Source organism: Aulonocara stuartgranti (assembly GCF_965226115.1).
Source record: "Aulonocara stuartgranti genome assembly, chromosome: 12".
In the NCBI taxonomy this organism is placed as follows: Eukaryota; Metazoa; Chordata; class Actinopteri; order Cichliformes; family Cichlidae; genus Aulonocara; species Aulonocara stuartgranti.
This window is the reverse complement of record NC_138948.1, coordinates 33,151,931-33,179,461: the sequence shown is the minus strand read 5'-3', so window position 1 is coordinate 33,179,461 and position 27,531 is coordinate 33,151,931. Positions and strand designations below refer to the sequence as shown.

The 27,531-nt window shown below is 42.3% G+C and overlaps 1 protein-coding gene across 2 annotated transcripts; it reads right to left on the bottom strand.

Annotated features, from left to right (window-relative positions):
• Positions 1–1,480: 1,480 nt before the first annotated feature.
• Positions 1,481–27,531, bottom strand: specc1la (sperm antigen with calponin homology and coiled-coil domains 1-like a). 2 transcript variants are annotated; one of them, XM_082555266.1, is made up of 16 exons: positions 27,300–27,531; positions 17,004–17,160; positions 16,773–16,911; positions 14,687–16,308; positions 14,107–14,314; positions 13,843–13,916; positions 12,580–12,755; positions 12,109–12,272; positions 11,668–11,795; positions 10,586–10,676; positions 9,953–10,042; positions 9,350–9,509; positions 8,883–9,060; positions 7,118–7,234; positions 6,970–7,029; positions 1,481–5,102 (listed from the first exon to the last, which is right to left on the bottom strand). In XM_082555266.1, exons 2-16 carry the CDS (start codon positions 17,121–17,123, stop codon positions 5,013–5,015), a joined length of 3,417 nt encoding a protein of 1,138 aa, XP_082411392.1. In that variant the 5' UTR covers positions 17,124–17,160; positions 27,300–27,531; the 3' UTR covers positions 1,481–5,012. The 2 variants fall into 2 exon arrangements, with proteins under 2 accessions (XP_082411392.1, XP_082411393.1); XM_082555267.1 differs by having other exon boundaries at positions 8,958–9,060; positions 27,300–27,530.

Below are 27,531 nucleotides of genomic sequence, written 5' to 3'. Positions count from 1 at the left end.
CTGGAAACCATCTGATTGCCAACAACACCATTCTTGAGCGTGAATATGATCACTGCCAAAGCAATAAAAGCACACCTGGATAGACATTACTGAAGCAGTGTGGGATCATCCTGACAGAGAATGGAACAAAAGGCAGAAGAGTTCTGAATCTCTCAGTCTTTTTTATTATTGTAGGGTCTTTACCTGACAGTATAAATGGCCTTAAGGCGACTGTCTTTGTCATTTGGCACTTTAAAAACAAAGCTGAATTGAATGTCCTTGAAGAAGCCTGAAGAATTGTTCCTGAACACTTCTTACAGGAATGACAAGAAAGCTGCCTAAGATTTTCCAGGCTTGTACCAAATATTGAAACTTGAAGTTTTGCAAAATCTGTTTTCCATACTGTATTTTCGAGCATGTTTGTACATGATTCAATACATTTTTGCACCCATTTTCCATTTTCCTTGCAAAATCTAAAAAGAAATTGTTTGATTTGAGACTTTTTCACAGTACTATAGTGTTGTGATCAGTCAGCTGGTACCATGTGTAAGCACGTCGATGACCATGGAAGAAAATGGGAGCTAAGGTTTAGTAGTAATTTGTTTTCCAATATAGAAGTGCTGTTTATCCAGTACTTCTGAGGTAATGTAGCCTGCTTCTTGTTTTCAGGCTACTTGGTAATAGATGAGATGTACTTGACTTCCTAAGACCATCAAAGGTATGTGATAAGATAACTGGAATGTTGGGAGGTTTTATACATGAGCAATTAACTAAACATCCAGCGGGTTACACAATGAAACACATAAATCAGTCTAATACAAAACGGATAACTGGATAAGTGTTTTACTGTCATCCAGCCTTTTATCCTTAACAAGGTCGGGAGTGGGGGCGATGGGGCACCTGGAGCATATCGCAGCAGTCACAGGGCAAAAGGCAGGGTGAGAGACAACCACTTGCACTCACTCCTATGGCCAATTAACCTAACCCCACTAAATGCATGTCTTTGGTCTGTGGGAGAAGCCATAGCACCCACAGAGAACCCATGCAAACATGGGAGAACATGCCAACTACACACAGAAAGGCCTGCGCCAGTTGTTGGAGTCAAACTCAGGACCTTCTGGCTGTGAGGCAACAGAGCTAACCACCATGCCACCATCCTGCACTGTTTTGATCATTTGATCTGAAAAGAAGCCAGCGCAACAGAAGGACAAACAAGTAGTTCATATCCGTGTGTGTGTGGTGAACTATAATGAATGAGACGATCTGAAAGCCACACTGGATTATGTCCTACTTTATGTTTGTTATGTGGTACCTGATTTTTGTCCTTTAACTAAAGACATTTGCACCACAGAACGATGCAGCAAACGTATAAACTGGTGCAAGAGAAGCAGAATGCAGGAAATAAGGTTTCTGATGCTCATCATTTCCTGGGGAAGGAACATCTTCTCCACCACCCCCACCTCCCCAAGCCCAGCCCACGGCTGAAAAAGGACAACAAACATGGCTGTTCAAATGGTCCTTTATAACTACGAGAGAAAAAACAAAGCAAAACCAGAACGCTTTTTTATTTCTTACAACTGATTATCATCATAGTGTGCACTTAATACTGTAGCTTAGTCCCTTTATACACACACGCATACATACACACATTTATTCAATCAGCTTTCACTTAGCTGAGGGACTGTTTCAGCACTGCATGTAGTGTGATCAGGAAAGTAAATCCACTTCAACGACAATCTGCATCAGACTGTAAAATGTGGTATTATTATTAAAACAATACGAAAAAAGGCAACATGGAAACAAAAAGACAAATTAAAGCATGTTCAGTGAAATTCTCAGAGCATTTTCAAGTAAACAAAGAAAAATACAAGTAGCATGATGTAGTGGACCCACTAAAGACATAAAGCTCTCTTCACATCCTCTTTAAGGGCCTTTTTCTAAAGGACCAAACAACGTCGTCCATCGCGGCTGCATCATGTGGCGGTGGAATGCGCGCCCTAGCTTTTGCTGGCCGTCTGGTCTCTCCTCAGCAGGCTGGGCTCGGCGGTCATCAATCACCACACGTCAGCACACGCTGGACGTTGTAAAAAAGAAACGGTCCCAAGATCACTAAAGCGTGATCAAAACACATTCCACTTTCAGGATCGCGAGGCTTCGAATCTCCTTTGCGCCTCTCGTTCCTGTCGGGAGCAATAAAACACATGGGCCAGCGGTGGAATCAGGCAGAGCACAATGTTTTTTTAAAAGAAAACTAACAAAAGGCTGCTAATCCTCAGCGTCTCGCCATCAGCAAAGAGCCTCTGCCTTCAAAAGTCATTAAATAACTCAGTCTCACTCCATCTCATACACAAACAGTCGATGTGACGGGCTCGTGTGCTCACTTCAGATCACTGGATGTCCACCGCTGTTTTACACACAGTAGCAACGAGCTTTTGGCAAACGGCTCGCTTCGAAATCAACACAGAAAAATGTCGTTTCTAATGCAGCTATTGATACCAGCTGGCAGCTCTACGCACCACAGTCACCTTAACCGGAGACACGAAGAGGAAAGTCCAACATCAGCTTCAAAAACAAAAAGATTCACAGCCATCGCTCATGATCAGCGTTTCTCGAGAGGCACCAACATGAAAGAGAGGGTTTTTCCACAAAACCACGTCCGCACTGTGAAACTGGTCTGGAAATACGGCTGCAGCTTAAAAATGTCACATTTTCAGTCTGAGAAATATCTGCTGAACTATTAAGGCAGGATATTATTGTGGAATACATTAAAAAAAAAAGGCTTATCTCAGTGCAGCTATTCAAAGTGTGTGTGTTATAAATCGATAAACATGTAAGACAACGTTAGCACTGACTTCACTATAATGCACTACGCAAATAAATAGAGTGAACTTGGTATGTTGAGGCACACAGCAGTCAGACAGCGTGACAGTAATGGTGCAGACTGAAGTTAGAGTTATTACATGGCATCGTGCTCCACAGTATTTCCTTAGTAATGCTTGGTCATATTATCAACTTTATTTACACCGCAAAAGCACAAAATCACCAAAACATTTTGCATATTGCAAAATGGATTACCTAATAATTTGTGTATAATTAAAATAAACGGCCTTGCAACATTTCTGGACGTTAAAGGAAGAGTTTAAAATCTTGTGTAACATATGCGTTTGGTTTCTTGCTACGAGTTTGATCTTAATATGTCTGATTCCCCCCTTAAAGGTCACACGTTGTGCACCATTCATGTGCTTATTTGATTACCTTTTGGAAGTCCAGTTCTAGCCACCTGCAGGTGCAAATATATAAATTCACCATAGACCTCGATTGTACACAGAAAGCAAACATCTGCATCGAAACATCCAGATTTTCACATCTGGGACACTCGGGGATAAAGCAATAAAGGGAGGTGCGGGTGCTTGTTGCTTTTTTTGACACATAGTTGTGCACCTTGATTTTGAACTCTTGACTCGAGGAAGGCAAGTGTTAACCACTACCATTTTCTTCTACAAGATGAAATTTAACTTAAAGGGTCACTGATTTGACACAGTACAGGAGGTCCTGTTTGCATCGCACACACAAACATCCAAGTAGTCAGAACAGAATTTCCAGGGAAAGCTCTAAAAATAGCAGCTGAAGGCAGTCTAAAGGTGCAGAAGGAGGTGACCTTGAAGGGTAAGGCGTTTGCTTTTCACAGACAGTTCACAGAACTTTTGATCACACTTTACAGATCAGAGCCAAACTGAGGTTTTCATGTCTGGTTACTGGCAAGAAAGCAGCAAAACGCATCACTGAAAACATCCACCTGCTGCTTTAACTGAAGCACTGCTTTGGCCTAAAATAAATTTTTAAAAAAGCTCATGAAAGTGTCTAGTCTTGCTTCCTAAAACCAGAGCCTGGCATGAAATCTACAGCTGAGTCCATTATCTAAGGTTCTAGTTTTCTAGTTACTCATAGCTTGATTATGATGAAATGTGTGCTGTATGTGCCCAATGAACGAAGTGCACGACGGCAACTCCAGGCCTATAAAATACAAACACGTTATATAGTTCTTCAAATGAATATTAGTCTAAAGTCTTGGATCTATTACAGAAAACCTATCATAGTGTGTTAGTGCGGCTTAACAACAGAAAAGTGCAGCAGAGTTGTAGAACAAAGTGCACACCTGTCCTTGAAAGCAGTCAGTCGTGATCAGCATCAATGAATGAATGAATCTGAAACTAGTTTGGCAACTCCTCAAATCCTCAGCTTTACAAACTGGAGAAGAAGAAAAAAAGAGCTTGTTTTCTGGTCTCCTGCATCAAAACTCACACAGGCACTTTATCCGTTGTATGAGAGGCATCTGTTATCGCACTGCAACATCTGGAAGACTTGGAGTAAAATCCTGCATCTGTCTCAAGTCTGACCAAAGGGAATTTACAAAGTTTTAGGGGGAAATTCCAACATGACTAACCTTTGGTTTCTTATAATGTAGAAACTGAACATTTACGGGGGGAAACATCCAGTAATTATTCCCCATCAAGAAGAAAAGCCTATGATAAACCTTATGCTGCAAAGCAGAGTGTTTAAAGTCAGATTTGATGGAATTCCCCTTGAACAAACTACAACCTGGAGAATGGGTGCAGAGCGGAGAAACGTATGCAAGACCAATCCAGATAGAAGGCACTGAGACTTGGCTTCTTTTTCACGCTGCTACTTCAGGCATGAATTGGAGGAAAAGATGAACCACAGGTATTCACATCCTGTCCTTCTCATGGCTTTCTAGTATAATGGTAAACAAACAGGCAAGCCCCTGGACTACAACTCCACACAAGGGTCTCCTTAGCTGCAGTGTGAGGATGTGGCACTTGTCCAGCAAAGTCCTGGTCTGCAGTTAGTGTTGTTAAATAGCGTGGACACACTTGCAGCATGACAGTGCTGCTGTGATGCATGGGGAGGGAGTAAGGAAGAGTTGACCGTGCAGTTGGATTGTTGCTGAGAGCTCATGACGGTCAGTGTGGCTCTGATTGTGCTGCAGGAGAAGGGCGAGGGAGACGGTGAAGTCAGGTCTCAAAGTACTTGTAGATGGCTGTAACGTAAGTCATGACACTTTGCCAGTCTGGCCTCTCTGTGTGCACCATCTCATTAATGTCCTGGAAAAGACAAACAGACACTTTAGACACTACATATTTTATATGATGTTTTTCACTTCATTAAAGGGCGTTATTTATAATTTATCAATAATGATTATGGTTAAACACAACCAAGTCGTCTTGATAATAAGAGTTGCCAACTCCAGCTGTAACAGCAGTAAGTAAACCCTGAGTGAAGCATTTGATTTATGATATGTACCTACTGATGAACAAGGCCGGATAGCATTGGAGAGGATCCTGTATAATATTTACATTTTCAACCCATTCAAATAAACTTCCAGATGAGTTTGACATTCTGGGAAACTCCTTAGACTTGAACATAATCATGTTCAATGTGAGTCTACAGCTAGCACCTGGTCAGCATGCTTTCAGTTAGCATAAAGGAAAAACAGCTAACCTGGCTCTGTGGAATGGTAACAAAATCTACCTGTAAGCACCTCCAGATCTCACTGACCAACACGTTTCATCTCATTTGTGTAATCTCAAGCATCACCCTGAAGAACGAAGTCAAAAGCCATGCACCATAACTTCCTGATAAGCTGTCTCTAAAGCTAATATAACTACAAACACTACATTTAAAACACAACCCAGACATTTAAAATTGTATTAAGGGTAAAGTTAAGCATGATTACAGCTGGTCTAACAGGTGGCTGCTGTCACAGCTCTCTGCAAGGCTTCTCCTCAGCTCATTCAAGTCACTGCTGGACCTCCTAATCATGCCCGAGCCCCTCTGCAGCATTTTCAGGGGAGCTATCTGACAAACAGCACGAGGGTGATCACCTTAACACGCTATTTAAAAAGCTGGTAGCAGTCTATAGATAGCAGTGATAATTTCATTCTTTAATAACCTTTGTAATAGTTTTTGTCAACAACCTTTTTTTGTGGAACAAGACTATATCTAAGATGAAATGTACTGACAAGATGAAAATAGAAGAAAAAAAAATCCAATCAGAGCCTATTAAGTTGTATACAAAGGCGGGACGAGTCTGGAATCAATCCAATCAGAAGTAATCTCCTTGTGCTGTAAAGCTTAGTAGCGCATATTTGATCTTTGTGACAAAATATCAGTTCTTGGGAGGAAAAGAAGAGCAGATATGGACACATTTCGCAATTTGATGTCATGGGTGCTTAGTGAAGCGAGGTGAGCAACTCTCCCTGTTAAAAACAGGACAAACTTTATACTCTATATTTTAGAGATTACGAACTAAATCAGAATGTTCTGTCAAAATTATCACTGATAACCAACCTAGCTGGTATTGGTTGCCAGTCTGCAATAGATAGCAATGCAGTAAGTCTTGGTTATTATGTCTGTTTTTTTATATATACAGTCTTTGCTTAACTGGTAAAAAGAATCAGAGAGTCTGTGACAGACGAAGTGAGGTTGACAGAGAACCAGTATACACTAAAAAAGAAGAAGGAAGGCTTTGTAGATTCATATTAAGACCATTCCTTTTCAGGTAACCTTACCTTACGTTGACTTTTCATTGAGCCAACATGGTGTAGCAGTTAGAAATCCATGTTGGCTAAAGCCGCACATTGTTTAAACGCATGTACGCTTGTACTAACTTAGGACGCTGTCCAAATTTGAAATAAAAGTCAGTGTATAGCTCAGATCTGTGATGATAGATGCACAAGCAGCTGAGTGAAGTTTATGAGGTTAAAAGCAGAACTATAAACGGATCACAATTAGAAAGCAGACTGCAGGTTAACTCCAGCCAGAGATCACAACAAGCAATCTGTGCGAGCTTGGCTGCCGTATTGAAAAGCAATGAAAAGTATATTCTCTATGCCATCCGTTCTAAATTTGTGTCAGGATTTTTGCTGTATTTTATCTTCATTCCTGGGGTTTTATTTTAATGAAGCTTACCAAAGTGCATTTGATGCCCACGCTCTCTGCGGCCTGGAAAGCTAAGGTGAAGTTTCTCCTCTGATGAAAAGAAGCCACAGTTTAAGTCACATGTAATGAAACCTGATGATTAAAAGAAGTTTGAGCTTTTCTTCCGAACGTCACTTGCCTTCTCCTGGCTGGTGAGCTCCTGGTACGGGATGTGTGCGGGCAGGTAGGTGTGGAGCACGGCGCAGAAGGCCAGGCCATCGTTCCAGCTGCTGCTGAAGTTGGTAATATCAATGTTCTTTAAAAAAGAAAAAAAAGAAAAAACACAACACAAAGGTGATGCATTTAAACTTTGATCATACTCGACAGAACATTTACAATCCAGACCACAAATCAATAGGAAGCTATTTTCTGGGTAAGGTGTCAAACATGACTGTACAACATTTCAACGGAACCATTTAAAATGATTTATCTGCTCGATCTGATGACGGTCCTGGGATTTTATATGAAGTGTCAACACTACTCATCCATATCATATCATATCTATCATCTTTTCCACTATCAGCTGCCATCTGACCTTTAAAATCAAAAGATTTACAGCATCCTGCAAACAACCACTTAAATTATATCCTCAAATATCTTTAATGTCATAACTATAATCTACACCATATGCAGTGATGCAGAGAGAGCACTGTGTTTATCAGAAAACTACATCACAGGATATACTAAATGTTGCCCACTTCCTGGTGAAGACCTAAGATGCCATGGTAACTATACCTTAGATCAAATAAAAAGGGTTGGGGTGATGGCAGAGGACTCTTGGCACATCTGTTTATTGCTGCTTAAATCACTCTGAGGTCGTCACTGGATTTATCTTTATTTTTTTTAACCATAGCTTTAAAGAGCCTGCGGTGAAATTAACAAGTGAGACCTACGCAGAGCAGTCAGTCTGCAGCAGCATGTAAAGGGTACTGCAAAGTTAAAGGGTGTAAAGGGAGACAAAGAGTTCATCCCAACTCAGGAGTTAAAGTTGTGACATTATTTACCTTTCTCTACAATGAGGTATCGCTGCCCGTGGCAGAGTGCACCACTGCATCTACCTATGAACGAGGAAATGATGCCGCCTTCATGTTTTTCATTTTATCTCGCTGATAACAGTTTACTGTGCAATCTTAGCACCACATTAGACCTGCATCATGTTACTGCTTATGCACACCCTCCGCTGATTCTTCTCATTAAAAGCATTCAACTAGCATCTGCAAACATGTTTCCACAGTGTGAGTAGGTTGTTTTTAACACTCATTTGGAGGATCACGTCCACCCCCTGATCATGCTAAGAAACTTTATACACAGAATCGGAACACAAAGATCGCAAACACACAAAATTCCAGCTTCATCTTTTTATTCTTGGACTCAACTAGAATAGCTTTCCATCACTGACAGTTCAATACAATCCTTATTTAGCTTCTACTGGGCTGTGTGCAGCCCCTCAGTTCATCCTCTATCTGATTGAAAAAAGCCACTTTAACTCCCATCTGACTAACAGCTCCTGACAAATAAAAGGTACTCAGAGTAATCTGAAACCTAAGCTTTTGGCTCACATACATCATTAACAGTACATACGCTGACCTCATTACATTAAACATGGGCCAATATGAGCCATTGCTACAGAAAGTTTAGTGCTAAAACCTTTAACTATTAGAATTGCAAAGGCAGTAATTTTCCACAAGGCAACATGTCAGAATGGTTGTGCAAGAAGCCTCAAGCGGAGATGAGGAGTGGGCTTCAGAGGTCTGGTGATCTCATTTCTTTCTAACTCCACACCCCCACGTTCTATTTTCAAACTTGAACTCAGCCTTTAGATTGTATGCAGCTCCCTCTAGAGATGCAGAAGCACTTTATATACTCTTTGTCACATATAGTGTACGACTACAGCTGCACTTTACCTGTAACTTTTGAAACACCTCAGTCAGCATGTACAGTTGCTTTTTATCATGGGGACACTGACAGAAGAGAGCTACCTGATAGCCCTCAGTCTTCTTCTGGCACCACTTCAGCAAAGCATTCCTCTTAGAGCCTCCGTACTCTCTGGCCAGTGCTGACAGCGGGTCCTTTCTCTCCTCTCTGTAACAGAAACAGAGGAAAAGCACAAGCAATCAGTTTTAAGACATTTTCCACACCAAAAAGGCAACAGATTACAAGTTCATCTGATTTACTTAATGAGTAAAGAAAAGCCATCATGAGCTGGGCTATGGAAAAAAAATAAAAAAATAAAAAATAAACACAAAAAAGGGATCAAGAAACATGAGATTAAAATCACTGACAAGAATGGAAACAGACAATGTTTTTTAAGTGCCAATGTGAGCACATTAGAAACACATCAGAGGTGAATCAGTGGATCAACATGTGGTACCTTAAGCGGCTGCGGGCTGTGGGAGTGATGGAGGCGGTTGGGGAGGAGGAGGACAGAGAGAGTGGGGAGGAGGCAGCACTCATCGCCATCAGGGAAGATGACGAAGACCCCTCCGAGGCTGACATGTCCCTCTTAATCTCCTCACTGCTCCGGCGGGTCACTGTTTAAGTCACGGGAGAGGAAATCAAACTCAGCTTTTCGTACTGAACTACTGACCGAGTTAATAATAATAATAATAATAATAATAATAATAATAATAATAATAATAATGGATTGGATTTATATAGCGCTTTTCAAGGCACCCAAAGCGCTTTACAATGCCACTATTCATTCACTCTCACACACTGGTGGAGGCAGCTACAGTTTTAGCCACACCTGGGGCAGACTGACAGAAGCGAGGCTGCCATATCGCGCCATCGGCCCCTCTGGCCAACACCAGTAGGCAAGTAGGGTAAAGTGTCTTGCCCAGGGACACAACGACCTGGACAGAGAGCCCAGGGATCGAACCGGCGACCTTCCGGTTACAGATGCGATTCCCAACCCCCTGAGCCACGGTCGAGTTACTTCATAATTAGTTCATAAAACATAGCCAGCATCTCTAACCTGAGATCGCCTTGGAGGAGTCAATGTTGGAGACCCTCTGGAGGGCAGATGGAGGTCGGCTAGCTGAGGTTCCCCTGAGAAGGTGCTCGGCTGTAAACATCACAGTAAACACATACAGAACAATTTACTCTATGAGCAACTTCCTCTGAAATGAGATGTCATGGTGGGGGCAGAGGTCAGTAGAAAGCCACATTCCAGTCCCTCCGAGTTCAGGGAATACCGACGCACAAGGCCGACACACTCACCAAGAAAACAATAAATCAGTGAAGAATAAATGGACGACTGAAGGCTATGGCCAAGACTGCACGTTCACATGAAACACTTGAACTCATTAGTGTTGAGAATGAACCGAGCAAACCAAGCACTCATTATTTCCTGCTTATCATCCTCTACACATACAGGAAACCTGCTAAGGTCCAGGCCTCTGAGAAAAACAGTCCCTCCATATACCCTGAGAGAGGGGACAGCCCATTAATCCTATTAATCACTGTGACAAAGGACTGAAATATTATATGGGTAATCCTCATGAACAGGACAATATTCTGCATGTTTATATGCGTACACCCAGCAGCTATGAAAAGCAACAGTTCCTACATAAAGAAACAGATTTATTTTTTTATGTAGAATATGTACCTGGCATGGAGATGTCTGTGTAGCTGGGCCTCTTATCACTCAAAGAGGAGAGCGGCTTGGCTGATGACATTGACCCAGTTATGGAGTGTCTCTGAAACAGCAGAAAAACACCTTTTATTGCACAGTTAAAAAAAAAAAAAAAAATCTGAATGCAGTGATTTGTAAAACAGTAGGCGGAGCTTCACTTCTGTAATGTTATCTGAGCTAAAAGCACAACACAAAGTCACGCTGATATCATTGGAGAGTGTCACATGATCAAGTATAAGAGCCTGCAATACTATGTGAAAAGGAGAAGAACCCAAAAATCCCCACCACTCAAACCCTTTAGAAGCCCAATGCTTAAAATGTACAGTGTTGTGCAAAAGTCTTGAGCTATCCCTCATTTCTTTAAATTTTTTGGTGTGACCACCTTAATAATTCAAGCCTGGACTGTCCACAGTCCAGGCCAAACTGAAAGTTTTTTTTTATAGTTAGTTTCTTCTTCAGGACGCTGGTAAGATCCACAACACCATCACTGGCTCAAATGCAGCTCCAACTCATTTCAAAGCCTCTTCCGTGTTTTACAAATGGCTGTAGACACTCACTGTTGTCTCCTGAACCTGCTCTACATACTGACAATTTAACTAAAAATTTAAAACTTGAATCCGTGAGACCTGTTACCACTGATTTTCAGTCCTCAGGTTTTCCTTATAAATTTCCTTTATTAAGAACAGCTTCTTGACAGACAAGGCTTCAGTGAACAGTAGATGCTTCAGCTGAAGGGCCAGATCTCTCAGGTCCTGTGTCAGGTCTTTGCTGGACCTTTTCCTATTTCTAAATGACATGAGTTTCAGATACTGTTCACCTGATGTACATGTTTTTTGTAGGACTGCCTGTTCTTCTGAAAGACCTTCAGAAATTATTTTTGAAGGTGCTCAAGACTACTTTAAAAGGATTCATTATGGCACCTTGGAAGAAGCATAAGCATGTGCTCAATGAGGAATATAATTTTTGACCTTGCACTAGTGTGAAATAGTATGTAAAGCAGTAAGCTAATAAGGGACAAAAATGCTAACATGTTAATTAAAAACCTTTTCCAGTACCTGCATGGGTGAAACAGCAGCTGCTGGGGGCGTCTTCATGGGACTGGGGCTGAGGGGGGTTCGAGGTAACGGAGCAGCCGGAGCTGTTGGAGGTGTTGGAGCCACAGAGGCACCATTTGACGTTGGACCTGAGATATAAAGAAGCAAAGGTTCACATCCAGTCATATAAAGTTTAGTTGGGACCTTCTTCAGCAAGCAGACAAGCCTGATATGTCAGGAGTCCTGTCTGCAGTAAATCAATAAAAATGCTGAAAATGTATTGAGAATATATTGTTGGGGGGTAAGACTTAAATTTATGTCACTTGTCTTAGTCAGACTGGTGACTCTTGACAAAAAACTAACTAACAATATGGGCTCTCTTTGGTGAGGGAATTTGGGAAAAAAAATACAACAAAAGCAGCAGTGAAGGTCTAAAAATCTAAAACAAAGACAGTGTTGTACCTTGTGAGGCACTATCGAAGCTCTTGATGAGTGTTTTGACGGTGGGTGAGGGCTCCGAGGAGGTGGAGGATCGCCTGCTGAGACCCATCCCCTGTCTGAGAGCAGCTAGGTCCCTCTCCACTGCATTCATGTAGTTATACACTCTGCCTCTCTCCTCATCCTGCCTGGAAAACACAAAGCACTCCACTGAGCATGTGCACTCAGAGCACCTGTGGTGTCAGTTTTGACATTATCAATGCAAAAATGCCTCTGCTCACTAATTTACCGAGATAGAAAACAGAATGTGTAATTCACAACTTATTTTTGTTTTTAATTCAATTTTGGATTTAGCACAAGCCCTGCTACTGAGCATCTAGTATCAAATTTAATGAAAATATGAAATATCCCAGTTTTTTCTCCTAAAAATAAATAAAAAAATAAATTAGGAGCTGACTATTGCAGCTCTTCCACGCGTCTCTCTGTGGGTCTTACTTGCGACTCTTGACTTCGTCCAGCTCCTTGCTCAGCTTCTCGTTCTTCTCCTGTGCTTCCTGAAGTCGGCGCCGCAGGTCACCAATCTCCTCCTGTGCTTCCGACTTGATGTCATTAGCAATGACGACAGCGGTCTGCAGATCAGCCTGGAACTGACGCCACTCCATTGACTCCTCCTGCACACACACACACACACACACACACACACACACACACACACACACACACACACACACACACACACACGTAATGATACAAACAGCTGAACATTGTTTATGCTCATAACAGCAGACCCCTCAGCAGTATTTTATCAATACTGTATTTAGCAGTATGGATAAATTCTTTTGGCCACCAGAGGGCAGTTTTTCCTATTTGTAATGACAGACTTTCCTTATGACAGAAACATTAGCATTCATTTAAAATCAGGCCTTCATGAATTCCCCTTTGCGCTCCGTTTAGGTTTCCATCAGCTCCTAAAGGAAATATCTGCGCTTCTAAAAATGCCCCGCTTTGTTTACCAGTTAGTTGTTACGTTTTCTATCTGCTTTTTTGTGTCAAAATATCAGGGGATTCTGCAGCAAACCTTTTGAAAATTCCACAGTGATGGAAAAATTTTGGTTTGTGGAGCTAGAAGTCATAATACTGCATTTATTTAGTAACCAGATTTTATACAAAGTACTGTCTTAAAACCTAGTTTTTGTTCCTTCTAGTATAATTTGACCTTTACTTGCTCATAATCAAACAGCCTCAATCCACACTCTTTCACAAACGTGTGCACGTTCACATTCTGTGTGGCTGACTTTGCAACAGCATGTTTCGATTTTGTATCCCAGAACTCCTGTGACAGAAGATAAAAGTTATGGCTGCTGTGATTACATTCCAGAGTTGCAAAAGTCCTTCCTGAAAGCACCACTGACTGCTGGACAATACTTTTTATTTGATAAGACTTCAAAACTCATTGTTCTGGTGCTACAGCTGTGCTTCCTGGATCATATTTCATCATCTTGGCCGGCTGACAACGAGACTGGGGGATTTTTATGGCTTCATCTGACATGGTCAGTAGAGAGAGGAACAAAATATGGGAAAGGGGAAGGGAATGATATACAGCAAAAAATGGTCCAGCGCTACGTGTGACTCCCCAGGTCACTTCATGGGTGCCTCGTGTTGTTTGCACCCGAGCTGCGTGGCTATCAAGATTTTTAGGCTGTTGGATGTCAGCAGTTTTTAAAAGATGAGCACCTTTCAGTACGAATGTCCACTTACTCTCAGCCTGCGGTGAAGAATCTTAATCTCTCTCTCCATGTCGTGCTTCTGGTCCTGCAGCTTCTTCACAGAGTCTGAAATCAGAAGGCAATGTTTGGTGATGCTATCATTAAAGAACGCACTGATTCAAAAGCAGACGTCCTTTTCATATCAGAATCTCTAAGGCAAGCTGATGAGCATGCTCACATTGTTCTACTACTTGATAAAAGTTGGCCTTCAGCACAAGCGTCCACTCGAGTTAGAGTGTGTCTGCAGCCCACTTACTTTCCAAATCTGTGATAATGAGATTGTCGTGGAGTTTCAGAGCTCGGTGCTGCTCCACCTCATCCTCCAGTTCAAAGATGGTTTCCTTCATGTCAGCGATCTCTGTGTCCTTCTCCTGCAGCTCCATGCGCTGCTTCTCCAGTGCACGATCCTGCTCAGCCATTTGCTGCTGCGCCTGCTCCTGGAAGTCTCTGTATTCACTGTCCAGCTGCGCACAAACAATTAAAGTATACTTCATTTAATTAGACAGTAGACAAGACATTAGGTAAAAACTGACTGCAATAAATCTTCACAATAACCTGCCTGCTATTATAACTACACATCTGTGCAGTTAGCTCTGTATAGTCTTTGAGAATGTGTACCATTCCTTGCTAAAGGCTGACTCTGGAGAGCTGGTGATACTAAATTTGTGATATCTGAGACACTGATGGACAGGCAGTAATAAAGCTGTAATTTTCATAACCCAAAAACTGAGAGTTGTTGCACCCTAGATTAAAGTAAAGACATTTAGGTCAAACGCCTCAATTTAGCTTCTATTTGCGTGAAGATCTCATGTTCCACTCACTGTCCTTGAACTAACCTTCCTGAAAGTCTCCTGCAGCCGGCTGAGTTCGCCGTGGGCCTGTTCCATCTCCTCCTGCATCTTTGCAGCTTTGGCCTCAGCCTCCTCTTTCCCCAGCCGAACACCTTCCAGCAGCTGACAGATGTCATTTTTGTCCCCCGCAGTGTGCAGAGAGTACAACTCGGCCACTCTCTGCCTCTCTTGATCCAGCTGGGCTCGGCAGCGGCTCAGCTCCGCCTGGTCGTTGCTCACGGCTGCTTTGTACTCTTCCAGTGTGGCCGCCATGGCAGCTCGATCCTGCCTCTCCGAATCCAGGAGGCGCTCCATCTGTTGGTTCCTCTCCTTCAGCACTCCCATCATCTCCTGAGCTTCAGCATTGTCCTGCTCAGCCATCTTTAACGTGTTGGATAGGTGCTGTTGCACCCCCAGTAGCTGCTCTCTCTCAAAGCGGGCATTATCCGCCAGATCTGCGTAACGCTGCTCCAGCTCCATGTAGCGCCCACTCTTGATGTCCTCCTCCAGCACGTAGGATATATGATGCTCTTCGAGGAGCGAGCGCAGGTATTCAATCTGGCGGCCGTAGAGCTCCAGCTTGTCGCTCTGCTGGCACAAGGAGTCCATGAGGATGACTTTCTCCTCTCCGAGCCGCTCGTTCTCTCCATTCAGCTCCTGTGTGATCTGCTGCAGGTCAGCCAGTTCCTGCAGTGTCGCCTGAAGCTCCTCAGCTGTGCTGTGCTGATTCTCCTCCATCTGTTGGATGCGCTCCGTCAGACAGGCTACTGACACCTCACTGGCATTGCCACTGCTACCCCTCCGTGAACGCTCCCTGCTAGGTGCACACTCTGACTCAGATGACGAGGAAGCTCCAGATGGGGCGTCCAGAGCATCGTCACTGGAGGTGACAGCTTGGTAGACCTCACTTGACTCACTATCCAGGTTGTCTGCCGAGCCTCCATGCTGGTGTCCTGTGAGAAGATCCTCCAATGAGCCAGGGGCAGAGCCTTCCACTGAGGAGGTCATAGTACCTGTGCCACCACCATCGCTGTGCCCACTGCCTGCAGCCAGTTCTGGACTCAGGGAGGAGTAGTTGAACAGCTTGTCAGAGCCATCCAGCCTCTGCTCCAGGGAGAATCCCAGAGCATTCAGCCGATCTTTCAGCATGCGGTTCTCGCTCTTCAGCAGGTTGAGCTCCTCTCTGATGGCTTGATTCTGCTCTTGTAAGAGAATCAGAGTGGACTCCACATCAGCGGCCGTGATGGCTGAAACCTGGGGCTTCTCTTCCTCCCCAGCTTCTTCCTCCTGTGGCACCTCCTTCCCACCAAGGCCGAGTTGGGCCCTCATGTCCCTCAGCTCGCTGCGAAGGTGAAGGATTTCCACGTCTTTGCTCTTGGCCAAACCAAGAAGGTCTTTGACTTTGGCTTCCAGAGCCACTTTATCATTAATCTGGCCATCTGACTTAGACTTGCTCATACGGCCCTCGGACTCTGCCAGGATCTGGCGGCGAGAGCGCTTTCCTGAGGCCACATCCCCAGCTACAGTCCCTGATGCAAGTTGCTTTTTAGCAGTGGATGACCGAAGGCGGTCTCGTAATGAACTTGGCTCCTTGGAAGTGGATGATGATGCACGTTTGGATGAAGTACCTACAAGAAAAAGTGGATTTCTTTTATCCTGGTGAAGTAACACTGAAAAAATAATTTTTACAGCTTATCTGAGAATATGAAGAGCTCAGTTTAGCAATGTTTTTGTCTCATTCTTTTTCTTTTTTTGCTAGTAGACAATTCCCATGCTCTTATTTTGACAACTAAGCTGCCGCTAACCAGCAGCTGCTGTTGTGATGATCTTCACTATCATTGTGCTGCTTGGGTCTCTCGCTCATGTCCCAACATCATCATTTTGGTGCCTCAAGGCACCTCCTATTGTAAGGTAAAGACCTTACAATAATACAGAGAAAAGGCCAACAATTAGATGAGCAATCCCTTGGCAACAGTGAGGAAGAAAACCTCCCCTTTAACATTAAGAAATCTCCGGCAGAAGCAGGCTCCAGGAGGAGCAGCTCCAGCCACGAATACATTCCAAACCTGTGGGATACATTTTTTTGAGATACCTGAAGTTGTCTTTGGCTTGCTGTCTAAGTTGCTAGCGCTTGTGCCAACAGACGTAGTCCTCTTGGTCTTAGTGACGGCACTACTTGATGAAGGATTCCCTCCAGCCATAGCCGCTAAGAGGTCATCATTGCTTTTAACCTGAAAGAAGAAAAAGTCAACACGCTCACAGAAAAATTAATGAAATCAGAAACCTTCAGGTGCTACACGCTCCATCACTTGATGAATTTTACCTTAGACAGAGGAGCAACGGTGGTGCTTTTGGCTGGGGGCTTTCCGCCGGTAGTCACGGCCTCTGACTTTCCTCGATCGGCGCTCCCCTTACTCACCGCTGGCCGGACCGTCTTCTTCATAGTGAGCTCTCTGATGCTGAAACATTTACGGCTCAATCTGTACACAAAAAGGAAAGGAGACAGAAGAAAGGTAATGTGCGTCAGCCTCCAGAGCAATAGCTCCAGTTTTCCATGGAAGAAGAATTCTTTCCACAGAGACAATTCCCTGAACTCTTAAGAAAAAAAACTGGGACCACATCAAATAGCTGAGCACTTCTCGAAACCTCTGCCTGAGCTCAGAAATTTATTCAATACAGCCGGTGTTTGGGAGCTAATTTTGCTTTTTTTTTTATTTTATTTTTTTTTATTTGTGAAGCCTACAATGATTAGTTTCTGGTGGATTGTTAGTTTTCTGCATATTTAAAAAATATCCCGTGTATACTGTACACCCCCAGATTCAGGAATGCAGAATAAATACTGACTTAATGGCCTCTAAAGGGCAGCCTCCACTAGATGGCTGTCATGTGTTTGTAATTGTTCTCTCAGTTAGGACTTTTAGCTGCAACAATGATACCAGAATAAGTGGCCGCTGTTGGGGGCGTATGTGCAAAGAATGTGGCTTTGCAGTCTTGGCCTCAGCACAAACAAACAGGAGGTAGGGAAAGCATCTTGCTATCATCGCAAAGAACATTCAGCAGGACCAAAAAAGGAAAACGAGATTCCACCTCCCACAGATCAACCGAAAGCTCAAATATCCGGCATATCATGAGAGGCAAAAAAAAAAAAAAAAAAAACCAAAAAAAAAAAAACCAACACCACAAAAAACCCAAAGTAATACATTTCACCTTGAGCTGCTAAGACATGACTTAGTGCCATTCTAATGTGAGCCACACATATACCAGTTCACAATCCTTGCTGCTTTATTTAAACAACCTGACAAACCAGAAAAGATTCCTAATGACGATTTAATCTAGGCTCCTGAACATACTTACATAGTGACAGACCAAATTAGTAACAGATGACACAACTATACTCTCTCCAACAAATGAAGAGCTTTTTACCTCTCACCAACAATGTGCTAAACCTGGCTATTAAAACAGACAACCCCCCCCCCCCCCCAAAAAAAAAACCGAGGAGGTTTCACTGAGGTTTTATTCGTAGAATCTGACTTGATGCCACGATAGCAAGAAAAGGGATTTGGGAAGCAGCTGGAGACAAAGAGTAAGTGCTTTTGCACAAACTTGGATGTCTTTGAGTTCACTTACGAGGGGAAAAGTGAGCTAAAGTGATTTATTGTGCACAAGCAAACCCAACTCCAATCTACCTCTGAGTCAGTGCTCTGTTATTTTCCCAAGAAAAAGTTTGCCGTTTAAAAATGGAAATAAATACACAGACACACAGTAAATCTGACTTTAAATAGAACGCTGTGAAGCTGACCAGCATGCTGCAGTGGGCCATAAATGTTTAGACAGTTAGGTGACTAAGCCTTTTTGCTGTATCACGGCTAAATAAATACACGTAGTAAAAATGAATTAATATTTAAAGTAGGGCTGCCACGATTAGTCGACTAGTCACGATTATGTCGACTATTAAAATCGTCGACGACTAATTTAATAGTCGACGCATCGTTTGAAGCTTTGTAAGATCACAAAGGACGCAGGAATGAGTAGTAGGATTTAAGAGTGTAATAACGGACTGAAACAGAAGATGGCAGCACTGCATGTACAAGGATGCCAGCTGCCGTTAAACCCCGAAGAAGAAGAAGCTGTGTCCCAGAATTCATAGCGCAGCTGTCAACAATGGCGGCAGCTAGTTAGTTTTAACTTTACTCTTATTATTCTTTCTGGGTCACAAAATAAACGTTTAACATATTTTCAGGCGAGAATGTAGCTGTGTAAACCTCAAATATCTGCTCAGTTTATCAAGACACCACATATTTTCAAAAGCGCTCCGACGTTTTCGGAGACGTCTGTTACCCACTAGCTCGTTAGCTAGGCGGGGGCTAGGCTAACTAGAGCCGTGAGAACACCGGACTCCCGGCAAATCGTTTTCAAACCCACCGCCGTCTTTCGCTAGTCAGGTTAAACATATATATAAGTCACTTAGATAACTTAAAAATGTTATTGTTTGGCTTTCTTTAGTATTTTATTTGTTCCTGAGTAAATCGGTTTGGCTGAGATTAAAGTTATAGTTTTTTGCACAGCTAAAACTGTCAAGCAGACAGCTGATTATCAGAAGTGTGAGACGCTGGAGAATATACTCCGGTGTCCTGTTATATTTTAGAAAGCAAGGAGTTTATTAAACTTCACCGAAACAATCTGCAAATTTCATTAAAAATTAATAAACTACCATCTTGTCTTTATTTTTAGTTAGCACAAACACTTCAAGCTGTAAGCTAATGATAGTTATATAAGACCAGATGCTGCTGGTGCAATAAGCTGTACGCTGTACGTCCAATGGATGATGATCTGATTAGTCGACTAATCGCAAAAATAATCGGTGACTAGTCGACTATCAAAATAATCGTTTGTGGCAGCCCTAATTTAAAGTAAACTGCATCACCAGTTTATGTTTCCCGAGAACTCAGAATGACCTGCTACCAAGTCACAACTGTACTGTACTCAAAAACAAATACCTTTCTAACAAATTTCAGCTGTGCCTCCGGGGTGCAGGTGCTGTTTAAAATATGCCATCCTGTATCAAGTCTTCTACACAGAGTCCTCAAAAAGATCCAGTTCACACACAGTCTTTACTATCACTCTTCACAGCCTTTCTTCACTATCAATATCAGTTATGAGGAGTCTAAATGTCCTTTGTGTGCTTTTTAAGTTGTAGAACACAAATACACATCACGTAAGGCTGTTTTCACACATGAACTCGGGGAAAATGTCAGGAGAATCAGGGAAGAGCATCCTCAGAAGTTTTCTTTTCATATATTTAACACACAGTTATGGAAATCTCTGACTGAAATCTCCCTGATTTAGGAGATTGTGCTGTATGGGTACGCCTTATAGGAGGAAGAAAACAGAACAATTTTGTGTACTTTGCCACAATTGGACAGCAGATGGACATTTAACGTCCGATCTGTGATAAACACTGTTGGAAAGTAATAAAGAAAGCAAGCACAGCAATCCAATCATGTCTTGCTGTGTGTGTTGGGACCCTGCGATGGCAGGAATTTGCTGCAAGCAGGTGGGTGGGGCTTCCATGCCAACAGCCAGAGCTACATGGACGACATGACCATATTAAGCATGTCTCAGTGACATTAGACACAGCTTTTCTTATAGCAGTGAGGTTTGAACTTGTTGAACTTGTTAACTAGTTACTGGCAGAATCATGAACTCTGAAGTGTGCAGAGAAACTCTGTATAGAAACTGAAAAGAAATCATCCACGATTGATGATGGAGATCCAGAGCATACTTAACCACCCAGAAGAACACTGGGGTCTTAAAATGGTATTCCTAGAACCCTGACCTCAATCCCATAGACCACCCATGGGAACACCCTTGGGAAGCAATGGACAATAAAAGCCAGCTTGTTGGCGTTTCACTAGCTGATGATGACCTGAAAGCTTTGTTGGCTCAAACGAGGAGGAAGGGCTTGCCACAACTGCAGAATCGGCTGGTTTCAGGCCACAACCCTAAACAATTTGCATGGTTAAACTGATCTTGGGTAGGGTGTCCATTACCATTTTGTCTGCATTTTCAATGTGTATTTATCATTTTGTAATTTAAACCTAAAAACATGTTGCTGTTTTGAGAGCACAAGCAGACCATCCCACCCAAATGCCAAAACCAGTCCACTGGATCCAATTCGGGAAGAGGTCAAGGGTTCAGGTTTTTCTTTTAAATTGTCACCAACGTGTATATTACCTTTTTTTAAACAGGGAAAGTTACTTTCAACAGTCGTGGTATGCAAGTCTAAAACCAAACCAGACCGGTACAAAGAAACAAAGAAAAGCCCAAATGTGTACTTAACTGTGCAAGTCCAAACACCAGCAAGTAAGCAACATCTTTAGCTAAAGACAGCCAGAAATCAGTTACAGCCAGATTGCCATTTTAAGCAATATCCAAATATACAGTGCACACATATATATATCTGCTTCACGCCCTGGTGTGACGGGGCTGTGGCCCCCCCACACCCTCTAGCAGATCATTACATGAAGGAACCTTTTAAAAAACAAAAAACAAGCGCGTCCATGCTCACAGGTGTACACACGGGTGATCACACCCACAAACTACACCCTTTTTGGCTCCTACCTCAAAGCACACTGTGTTCTGTTGATCTTATGTGCTGCACAATAATGTTTAACATTTAGTATTTACTGTCATATTCCCATATATCATTGTGATGTTGTTTATTCTATTACTCTTGTTCTCTTCTGCTTGCTTTCTTTTTTCTTTCTCAGCAGGTGATCCAGGTGATTGATATATGCATTTTTTTTTCTCTGCCCGTTCTGTTGGTTTTTGTCTTTTGCCCTTCTCCCCCGTCCCTCTTCTCAGCTGTTTCTCGTTCCCTCTTTCTTTCTCCCCTTCTTTCCCCCAGTCAAGTCTGTCCCGTATTCAGTAAGTGAAAATAAAATAAACAATAAAAGGTGAATCAAATGGACCATTACGGCAAGGCTGGGATGGTCAGTTTGGTAAAGTAAATCCGTTGGGCATCTTTCTTTGCCTTTAGACAACAATTCTGATGGCAAAAGAGCCAAACGGGACAGGCCAAAAAAAAAAACAAAAAAAAAACAAAACACATATGTCATCCTTTCATTGTTTACCATCCTTCATGATAAACGTTCACTGTGTATCATCATTCAATAAAAAAATCTTCTGAAATGAAAAAATAAATAAATAAATAAAAAATTCACTTTGTATTTACTCATGTTATCTTTGTCTGATATTAAAATGTATTTGATGATCTGAAACAATTAAGTGTGACTTATATGCAATCAATCAATCAATAAATAAATAAGAAAACAGGAAGGGGGCAAATACTTTTTCACAGCACTGTTTGTTCTGTGCTCACATTATAATTGAGCTCTGTTTTTTCTCCCAGGCGTGCACTCAACAAGCAGCCAGTTTTCTGAATAGCTGAATGTTTTTGAATGCAGATGTCTGAAACAGAGAGCTGCTAGCTGGAGCACAACCCTTTTTCACTGGGTCTGAATAGACATGGGAGCACAGGCTGGGGACCAACAGAGCAGCTAAATAGGGCAGAGTCAGCAGCCTTTTCTTTCACTCTCCCACTCTTGAAAACAGTATGCTCTTCAACATGCACCACACACATCACTCTAACTTGGTTAAATTTGTAGAAAAAAACATATATATAAAATAGCAAAAACCCGGTGTGTTTTCCACATTCCTACACCAGCATCTGTGATCAATTACAGTATCACAAACAACCTCGCCTAACAAACAACACTCCTGCTGACTCTACATTGTTGGACTGAGTGTTCATAGTATAACAACGTGTTTAAATAAGGGACATTAGATAAGAGGAGACAGTGAATCCTGAATAAAAATCTATGGGAGAGTTCTGTAACACAAAAGAAGCGTCTCCCCTGCCCCTCACCCCGAGAGCCAATCAACAGATAAAAAGAAAAACATATCAGCCACTCATTAGAGTTTGGAATTTCAGAATTTATAAAGGCCACTAAGCAGGAGACAATAGAGAAACACCCTTCAACCATGAGTGTTGATGTTGCACAGAATGTCCACCAGGGGTCACTCTGGAACTCCCTTTTTAGCAATGCCACATAGGAAACAGGCAGCTGTTGGGCACACTTGGGCAGAGCAAGAACAAGTAAATAAGTAACTACATATAACAAATGTTACAAAAATCTGTTTGATTTGTGTGTCAAAGGAAAAAAAAAATCCAATATTCTATATTCTTAATTCACCCAATATCAATATTAGTCTTAAAAATCCTATATAACTTTGCTCTTCTACAGTGCTGGCTGATGGACCAACAACAGCTCAAACAAGATTAGCCTACAGACTGATGTGTGTACCACATATTTTTGACCATGCTCCCATCTGATAGCAGAAGATCTCTGCAGATAGGCAGGGAGGCAGTCTGTAGCTGCAAACTGACTGCCAATGCGTCACAGCCGTTGAACCATAAATTTCCCCTCTATTGCTGGGTTGTTTCCCAACAATTTAAAACAGTGAAAGCAAGATAAAAAGACAAAAGGGCAATAGAGGATCTTAATGAACAGTCAAGCAACAGCAACAACCAGATACCCCACGTTTCAAAAGACAAGAACACTGTTGAGAAGAATTTGATAATATGGAGGTATTTTGGTTATTTAAAGTCCAACAAAGAAGCAGAGCAGCGTGCACTGCCAGTTGTATTGAGAGCGTGTTTCCACTAATTTTTTTTATCATCTGAAGCAGCACCATGCTTTAGAGCACATGCAATGCAAGACTTTACAGTTCCAGACATGTCCTTATGTACCAGAACTTACAATGGAAAATGAAGAGACTGTGATATGAGAAACGCAAGTCTATTTTACTGCAAAACACGCCAATTAGCACAGTTGACAATTTGGCATTTAAGTGGCTGAGTAAAGTAACTGAACCTCATAAGCCAACTCCCTCACCATAAACATTTCTCTCAGATGCTACCTTTTTTTTTTTAGGATGGGCAGAGACACTCTTCATGTTGGCTCATGTAACATCCTTTTATTCTATGAATGCATTGTGCAAATATAAAAAGCTTTTTAAGCCTTTTAAGCATGATTTTAGTGTCACTATTTCTACTACTTCTTTGTTTCTTCTATTCATACAGTTATGTCCCTGTAACCACTGAAATTACAACTATGGCTCTCTACCCATTCAGTCACATAGGTGCTTCAAAATAACTGCTCAAATACCTGCCTGGAGGCATTTTGAAGACGGCTGCCGGGTGGCTAAACTTACATTGAGCACAACCGGTTTAAATACAGCTCAAATATTTAACAAACAGCACAGAATGAAAAGGCCAAAGTCCACAATGTTTGCCTGAAACTGGCAGACACGTCTTAAATATTAGCCAGGCTTTTGACTGTTAACAGCACAAGTTTACAGTGGAGGAAGGGTGACTGCTGAACTGACATTCAGAATCTATGAAATACAAAATGACATCAGTTTAAATGTAATAAAGGTGCCTATTTTGATCAGGATGCTGTTGAAAGAAAATATTTATAAATGTATAAATATGTCTGTGAATGTTCTCAGTCATTCAGGTCATTGTAGTCTAGGAAGCTTGGAAAGAAAAGCGTCTGGACTTCTTTAAGTTGCTTGAAGACGTTTCACCTCTCATCCGAGAAGCTTCTTCAGTTCCAAGGTCAAATGGTGGAGAGTCCCAGATTTAAGCCCTATGGGAGTGTCCCTCAAGAGCCTACAAAGGACCCCCTAATGATCTCAACCTAATCACCCGTTTCACACCGAGCCAAGGTGTGAAAACGGGTGTAGGTCACAATCAACCAAGGTTTAGAGTGAACTCATTGTGAAACCTAGCCCTACCCTATCGTGATTTACTGAGATCAAATGGCCCAGGATGTGAGTGGACGTTAAAGGGTCTGGGAAAGGATCTCAAAACTGGATTATAGATGGCAGACAGTTGATGTTGTAAGCCACCACTTCTGTTCAAAGATGGTCCTTCACAGTGGACATAGATGGGGGAGTGAAAGAAGCCATCTATGTCCACTGTGAACAACCATTTTTGAACAGAAGCGGTGGCTTATGACTTCCCAGACACCTTAACGCCCACTCACTTCCTGGGCCATTTGATCTCAGTAAATCACATGATAGGGTGGGGCTAGGTTTCACAATGAGTTCACTCTAAACCTTGGTTGATTGTGAGCTACACCTGTTTTCACACCTTGGCTTGTGTAATTAGGGGGTCCTTTGTAGGTTCTTGAGGGACACTCTCATAGGGCTTAAATCTGGGACGCTCCACCATTTGACCTTGGAACTGAAGAAGCTTCTCGGATGAGAGGTGAAACGTCTTCAAGCAACTTAAAGAAGTCCAGACGCTTTTCTTTTCAAGCTCTATAAATGCATAAAGGTGCAAAGCTCACTGTAAACCATGCAATTAAAGCTGAGATAAGCCAAGGGGCAAGTTCCCATTATTTCAAATTAACAGAGCTGTTGTAGTTGATTTCGCTGTCAATAAGTGCACTGGATCTGATCCAGGGTTGCACAAAAACATGAGCTTGAGACAAAGAAGAAACAGTGTTTGAGAAAGAGGTGGGGGGGAAAGCACAGTGGTCTAGTAAATAACCCTTCCCTGCGCTCTTTCTTTAACTGCGGGGAGGCACTTCCTTGCCATAACATCAGCTTCCTGTGGTGGCGTCCCCCAAGAAAAAGAAGAAGAAAAGAAATGTCGACCCTGCAAGGGTGACTGTTTACAAAGACAAGCAGAGATCAGTCCAGTTGAGACACAGACTTTTTCAAACCTCAAATTTGACTTAAAAAAATGTCTGGTTATTAATGCCAAACAGGAATGAACCATCTTATGACAAAGCTTTAACTATTTAAATCTTTAAATCTATAGACTAGTGAGTGCTTATGGTTTTTGCACTCAGCTGTCAAATGCACATTCATCTATGCAAAGGGGTATTTATGTACTGCACCCATACAATAATACCGTTCTCCTGTACACTGCTGTTACTGAGTCAGTCTGATCACCTCCTGCAGTGACACTTTCAGTCACCTGAGAAAGAGCGGCTCCTCTGTTTTGTTTTGTTTTCCCTTCACCACCACATAGCACTGATGCACAAAGAATCACAGCCAACAACTATGTGGTGTAACCACAATATCCAGAACTGCTGACTAACATCTTACTCGTATATCTAAATCCAGTTATCAGTTTGGTCACAGTCCATGTTTAACCACTAACCATGTGAGCTCTTCTCCCAGCGGTGGACCCTCTTTCAAAGACGGGTAAATCCGGTGTTACTTGAATCCTGCCACAAACTCTGTGTCCTTGGGCCTGCTCAGCATATTTATAAGTGCCACAGAGCACGTTAAAAGTAACCGCTTAACTGATTAACTAGTCGTACATTTTCTGTGTTCGGTGCCACTAGAGAAGAAAGTCTCCAAGACTGAGATTTCCCCAAAATGTGTTTTTGTTCTATTCTCAAAGACAAATCATTCATCGGCCAGAGACCACAAAGCTATATTTCCCCTTTACTATCTTCTGGAAACTAATCTCATGAGGAGACTGTGGTATATTGATCTCTCCAAACTGTTGACAAAAGTTGAGAGACATCTGTGGACACCTGGTTTTACATATAAATATATATGTATCTAATTTTCAATAAATGGAGTATACGAATAAGTCACATCTTTGAAACAGCATGGTCAACCAAAAGACAAGCTGAGATATCAGTAGTGTTGACTCCTCTGAAACAGCAACACAAACGTCAGCCCTAATACGACGTGTGAAATGTACACGTATGTCATTTAGCCATTTTATTTTAGGGAAAAACAATCTGCCCACACTACGGAATAAATGAACATTTGTACTACCCTAGGAAAAACAAATAGCATCTTAAAATTATTGACATAACCTAGCTAGCTAGTTAGCTGTACTGTCAGGCAGGCAGTTAGTAAACTTCCTGCTTTGCCTTTCAAAACTAAAGCACCAACCTAGACACGTAAGCACACCCCTCAACAGCTACTATCGAAAATGTCAACAGACGAGTGAAAATAACAGTTAAAGATGACATGAGGTATAATGCACGCAGACACAAGATGTATTTTTTTTTTAACTGCAGATACTTTTAGCTAATGAAAAATGTTCTGCAGCAAAAATCAGGACATATTTAAAACACTATTTAACAGTTAACAAAGCATAACGGCAACTTTATTTTGAGGGAAAATCTCGATTTAACAATAGCTCTGGTTTTACTGGCACACATGAAACTACTGTACGAATGCCCCCCGCCGAGACTACTTGGCAATCTACTTATTGTGAAATTATTTATGAGATGACTCAAAGCACGCTCGTTAGCTTGACAGCTTATCCAAAATCGGGTGTAAGGGTTAAAACAACATTATAAGCAGTAGTTAAGCCAACACAACTAAGAAAACTAGGCTTGGTTGTTCATGTGACCTCGGCGTAGGTGCCTGCGTTTCTTTTCAGTCTGTTAATTTCACCGCGCTGCCAGCAAGAAATATCAACAATTATGTCGCTAATGCTATTATTAAGCTAACAATGTTAGCATAGCCGGCAAAAAGACAGCGCCCCTCCACTTAACTGCAGAAATATTCCTACCTAAGGTTCTCCTTATCTCCCAGCTTGGCAGGTTAGGGCCCGATAGGCATCCATTTGCGGTCGCTAACAGTCTGCCTAGCCCACAACGTGTTACGGCAGCGGGCAGCACCGGTTTCGGATGTCGGCTCCCTTCTGTTGGCAGCAGCCGCCGCATGAGCCTCTGCCCCCTCCCCGTGTTGGATCACCTCAGCATCACCCGCAGGAGGGACACTCCACTGCCTCCACCATAAGC

Excerpts from the sequence above, each read along its gene's own strand:
- specc1la (XM_082555266.1), bottom strand. The coding sequence starts at position 17,123 with ATGAAGAAGACGGTCCGGCCAGCGGTGAGTAAGGGGAGCGCCGATCGA. Across the intron at positions 9,510-9,952 it reads CTCCTCCAAGGCGATCTCAG|TGACCCGCCGGAGCAGTGAG; the intron begins GTTAGAGATGCT and ends TGACTTAAACAG. Across the intron at positions 9,061-9,349 it reads ACAGCCCGCAGCCGCTTAAG|AGAGGAGAGAAAGGACCCGC; the intron begins GTACCACATGTT and ends TTTCTGTTACAG.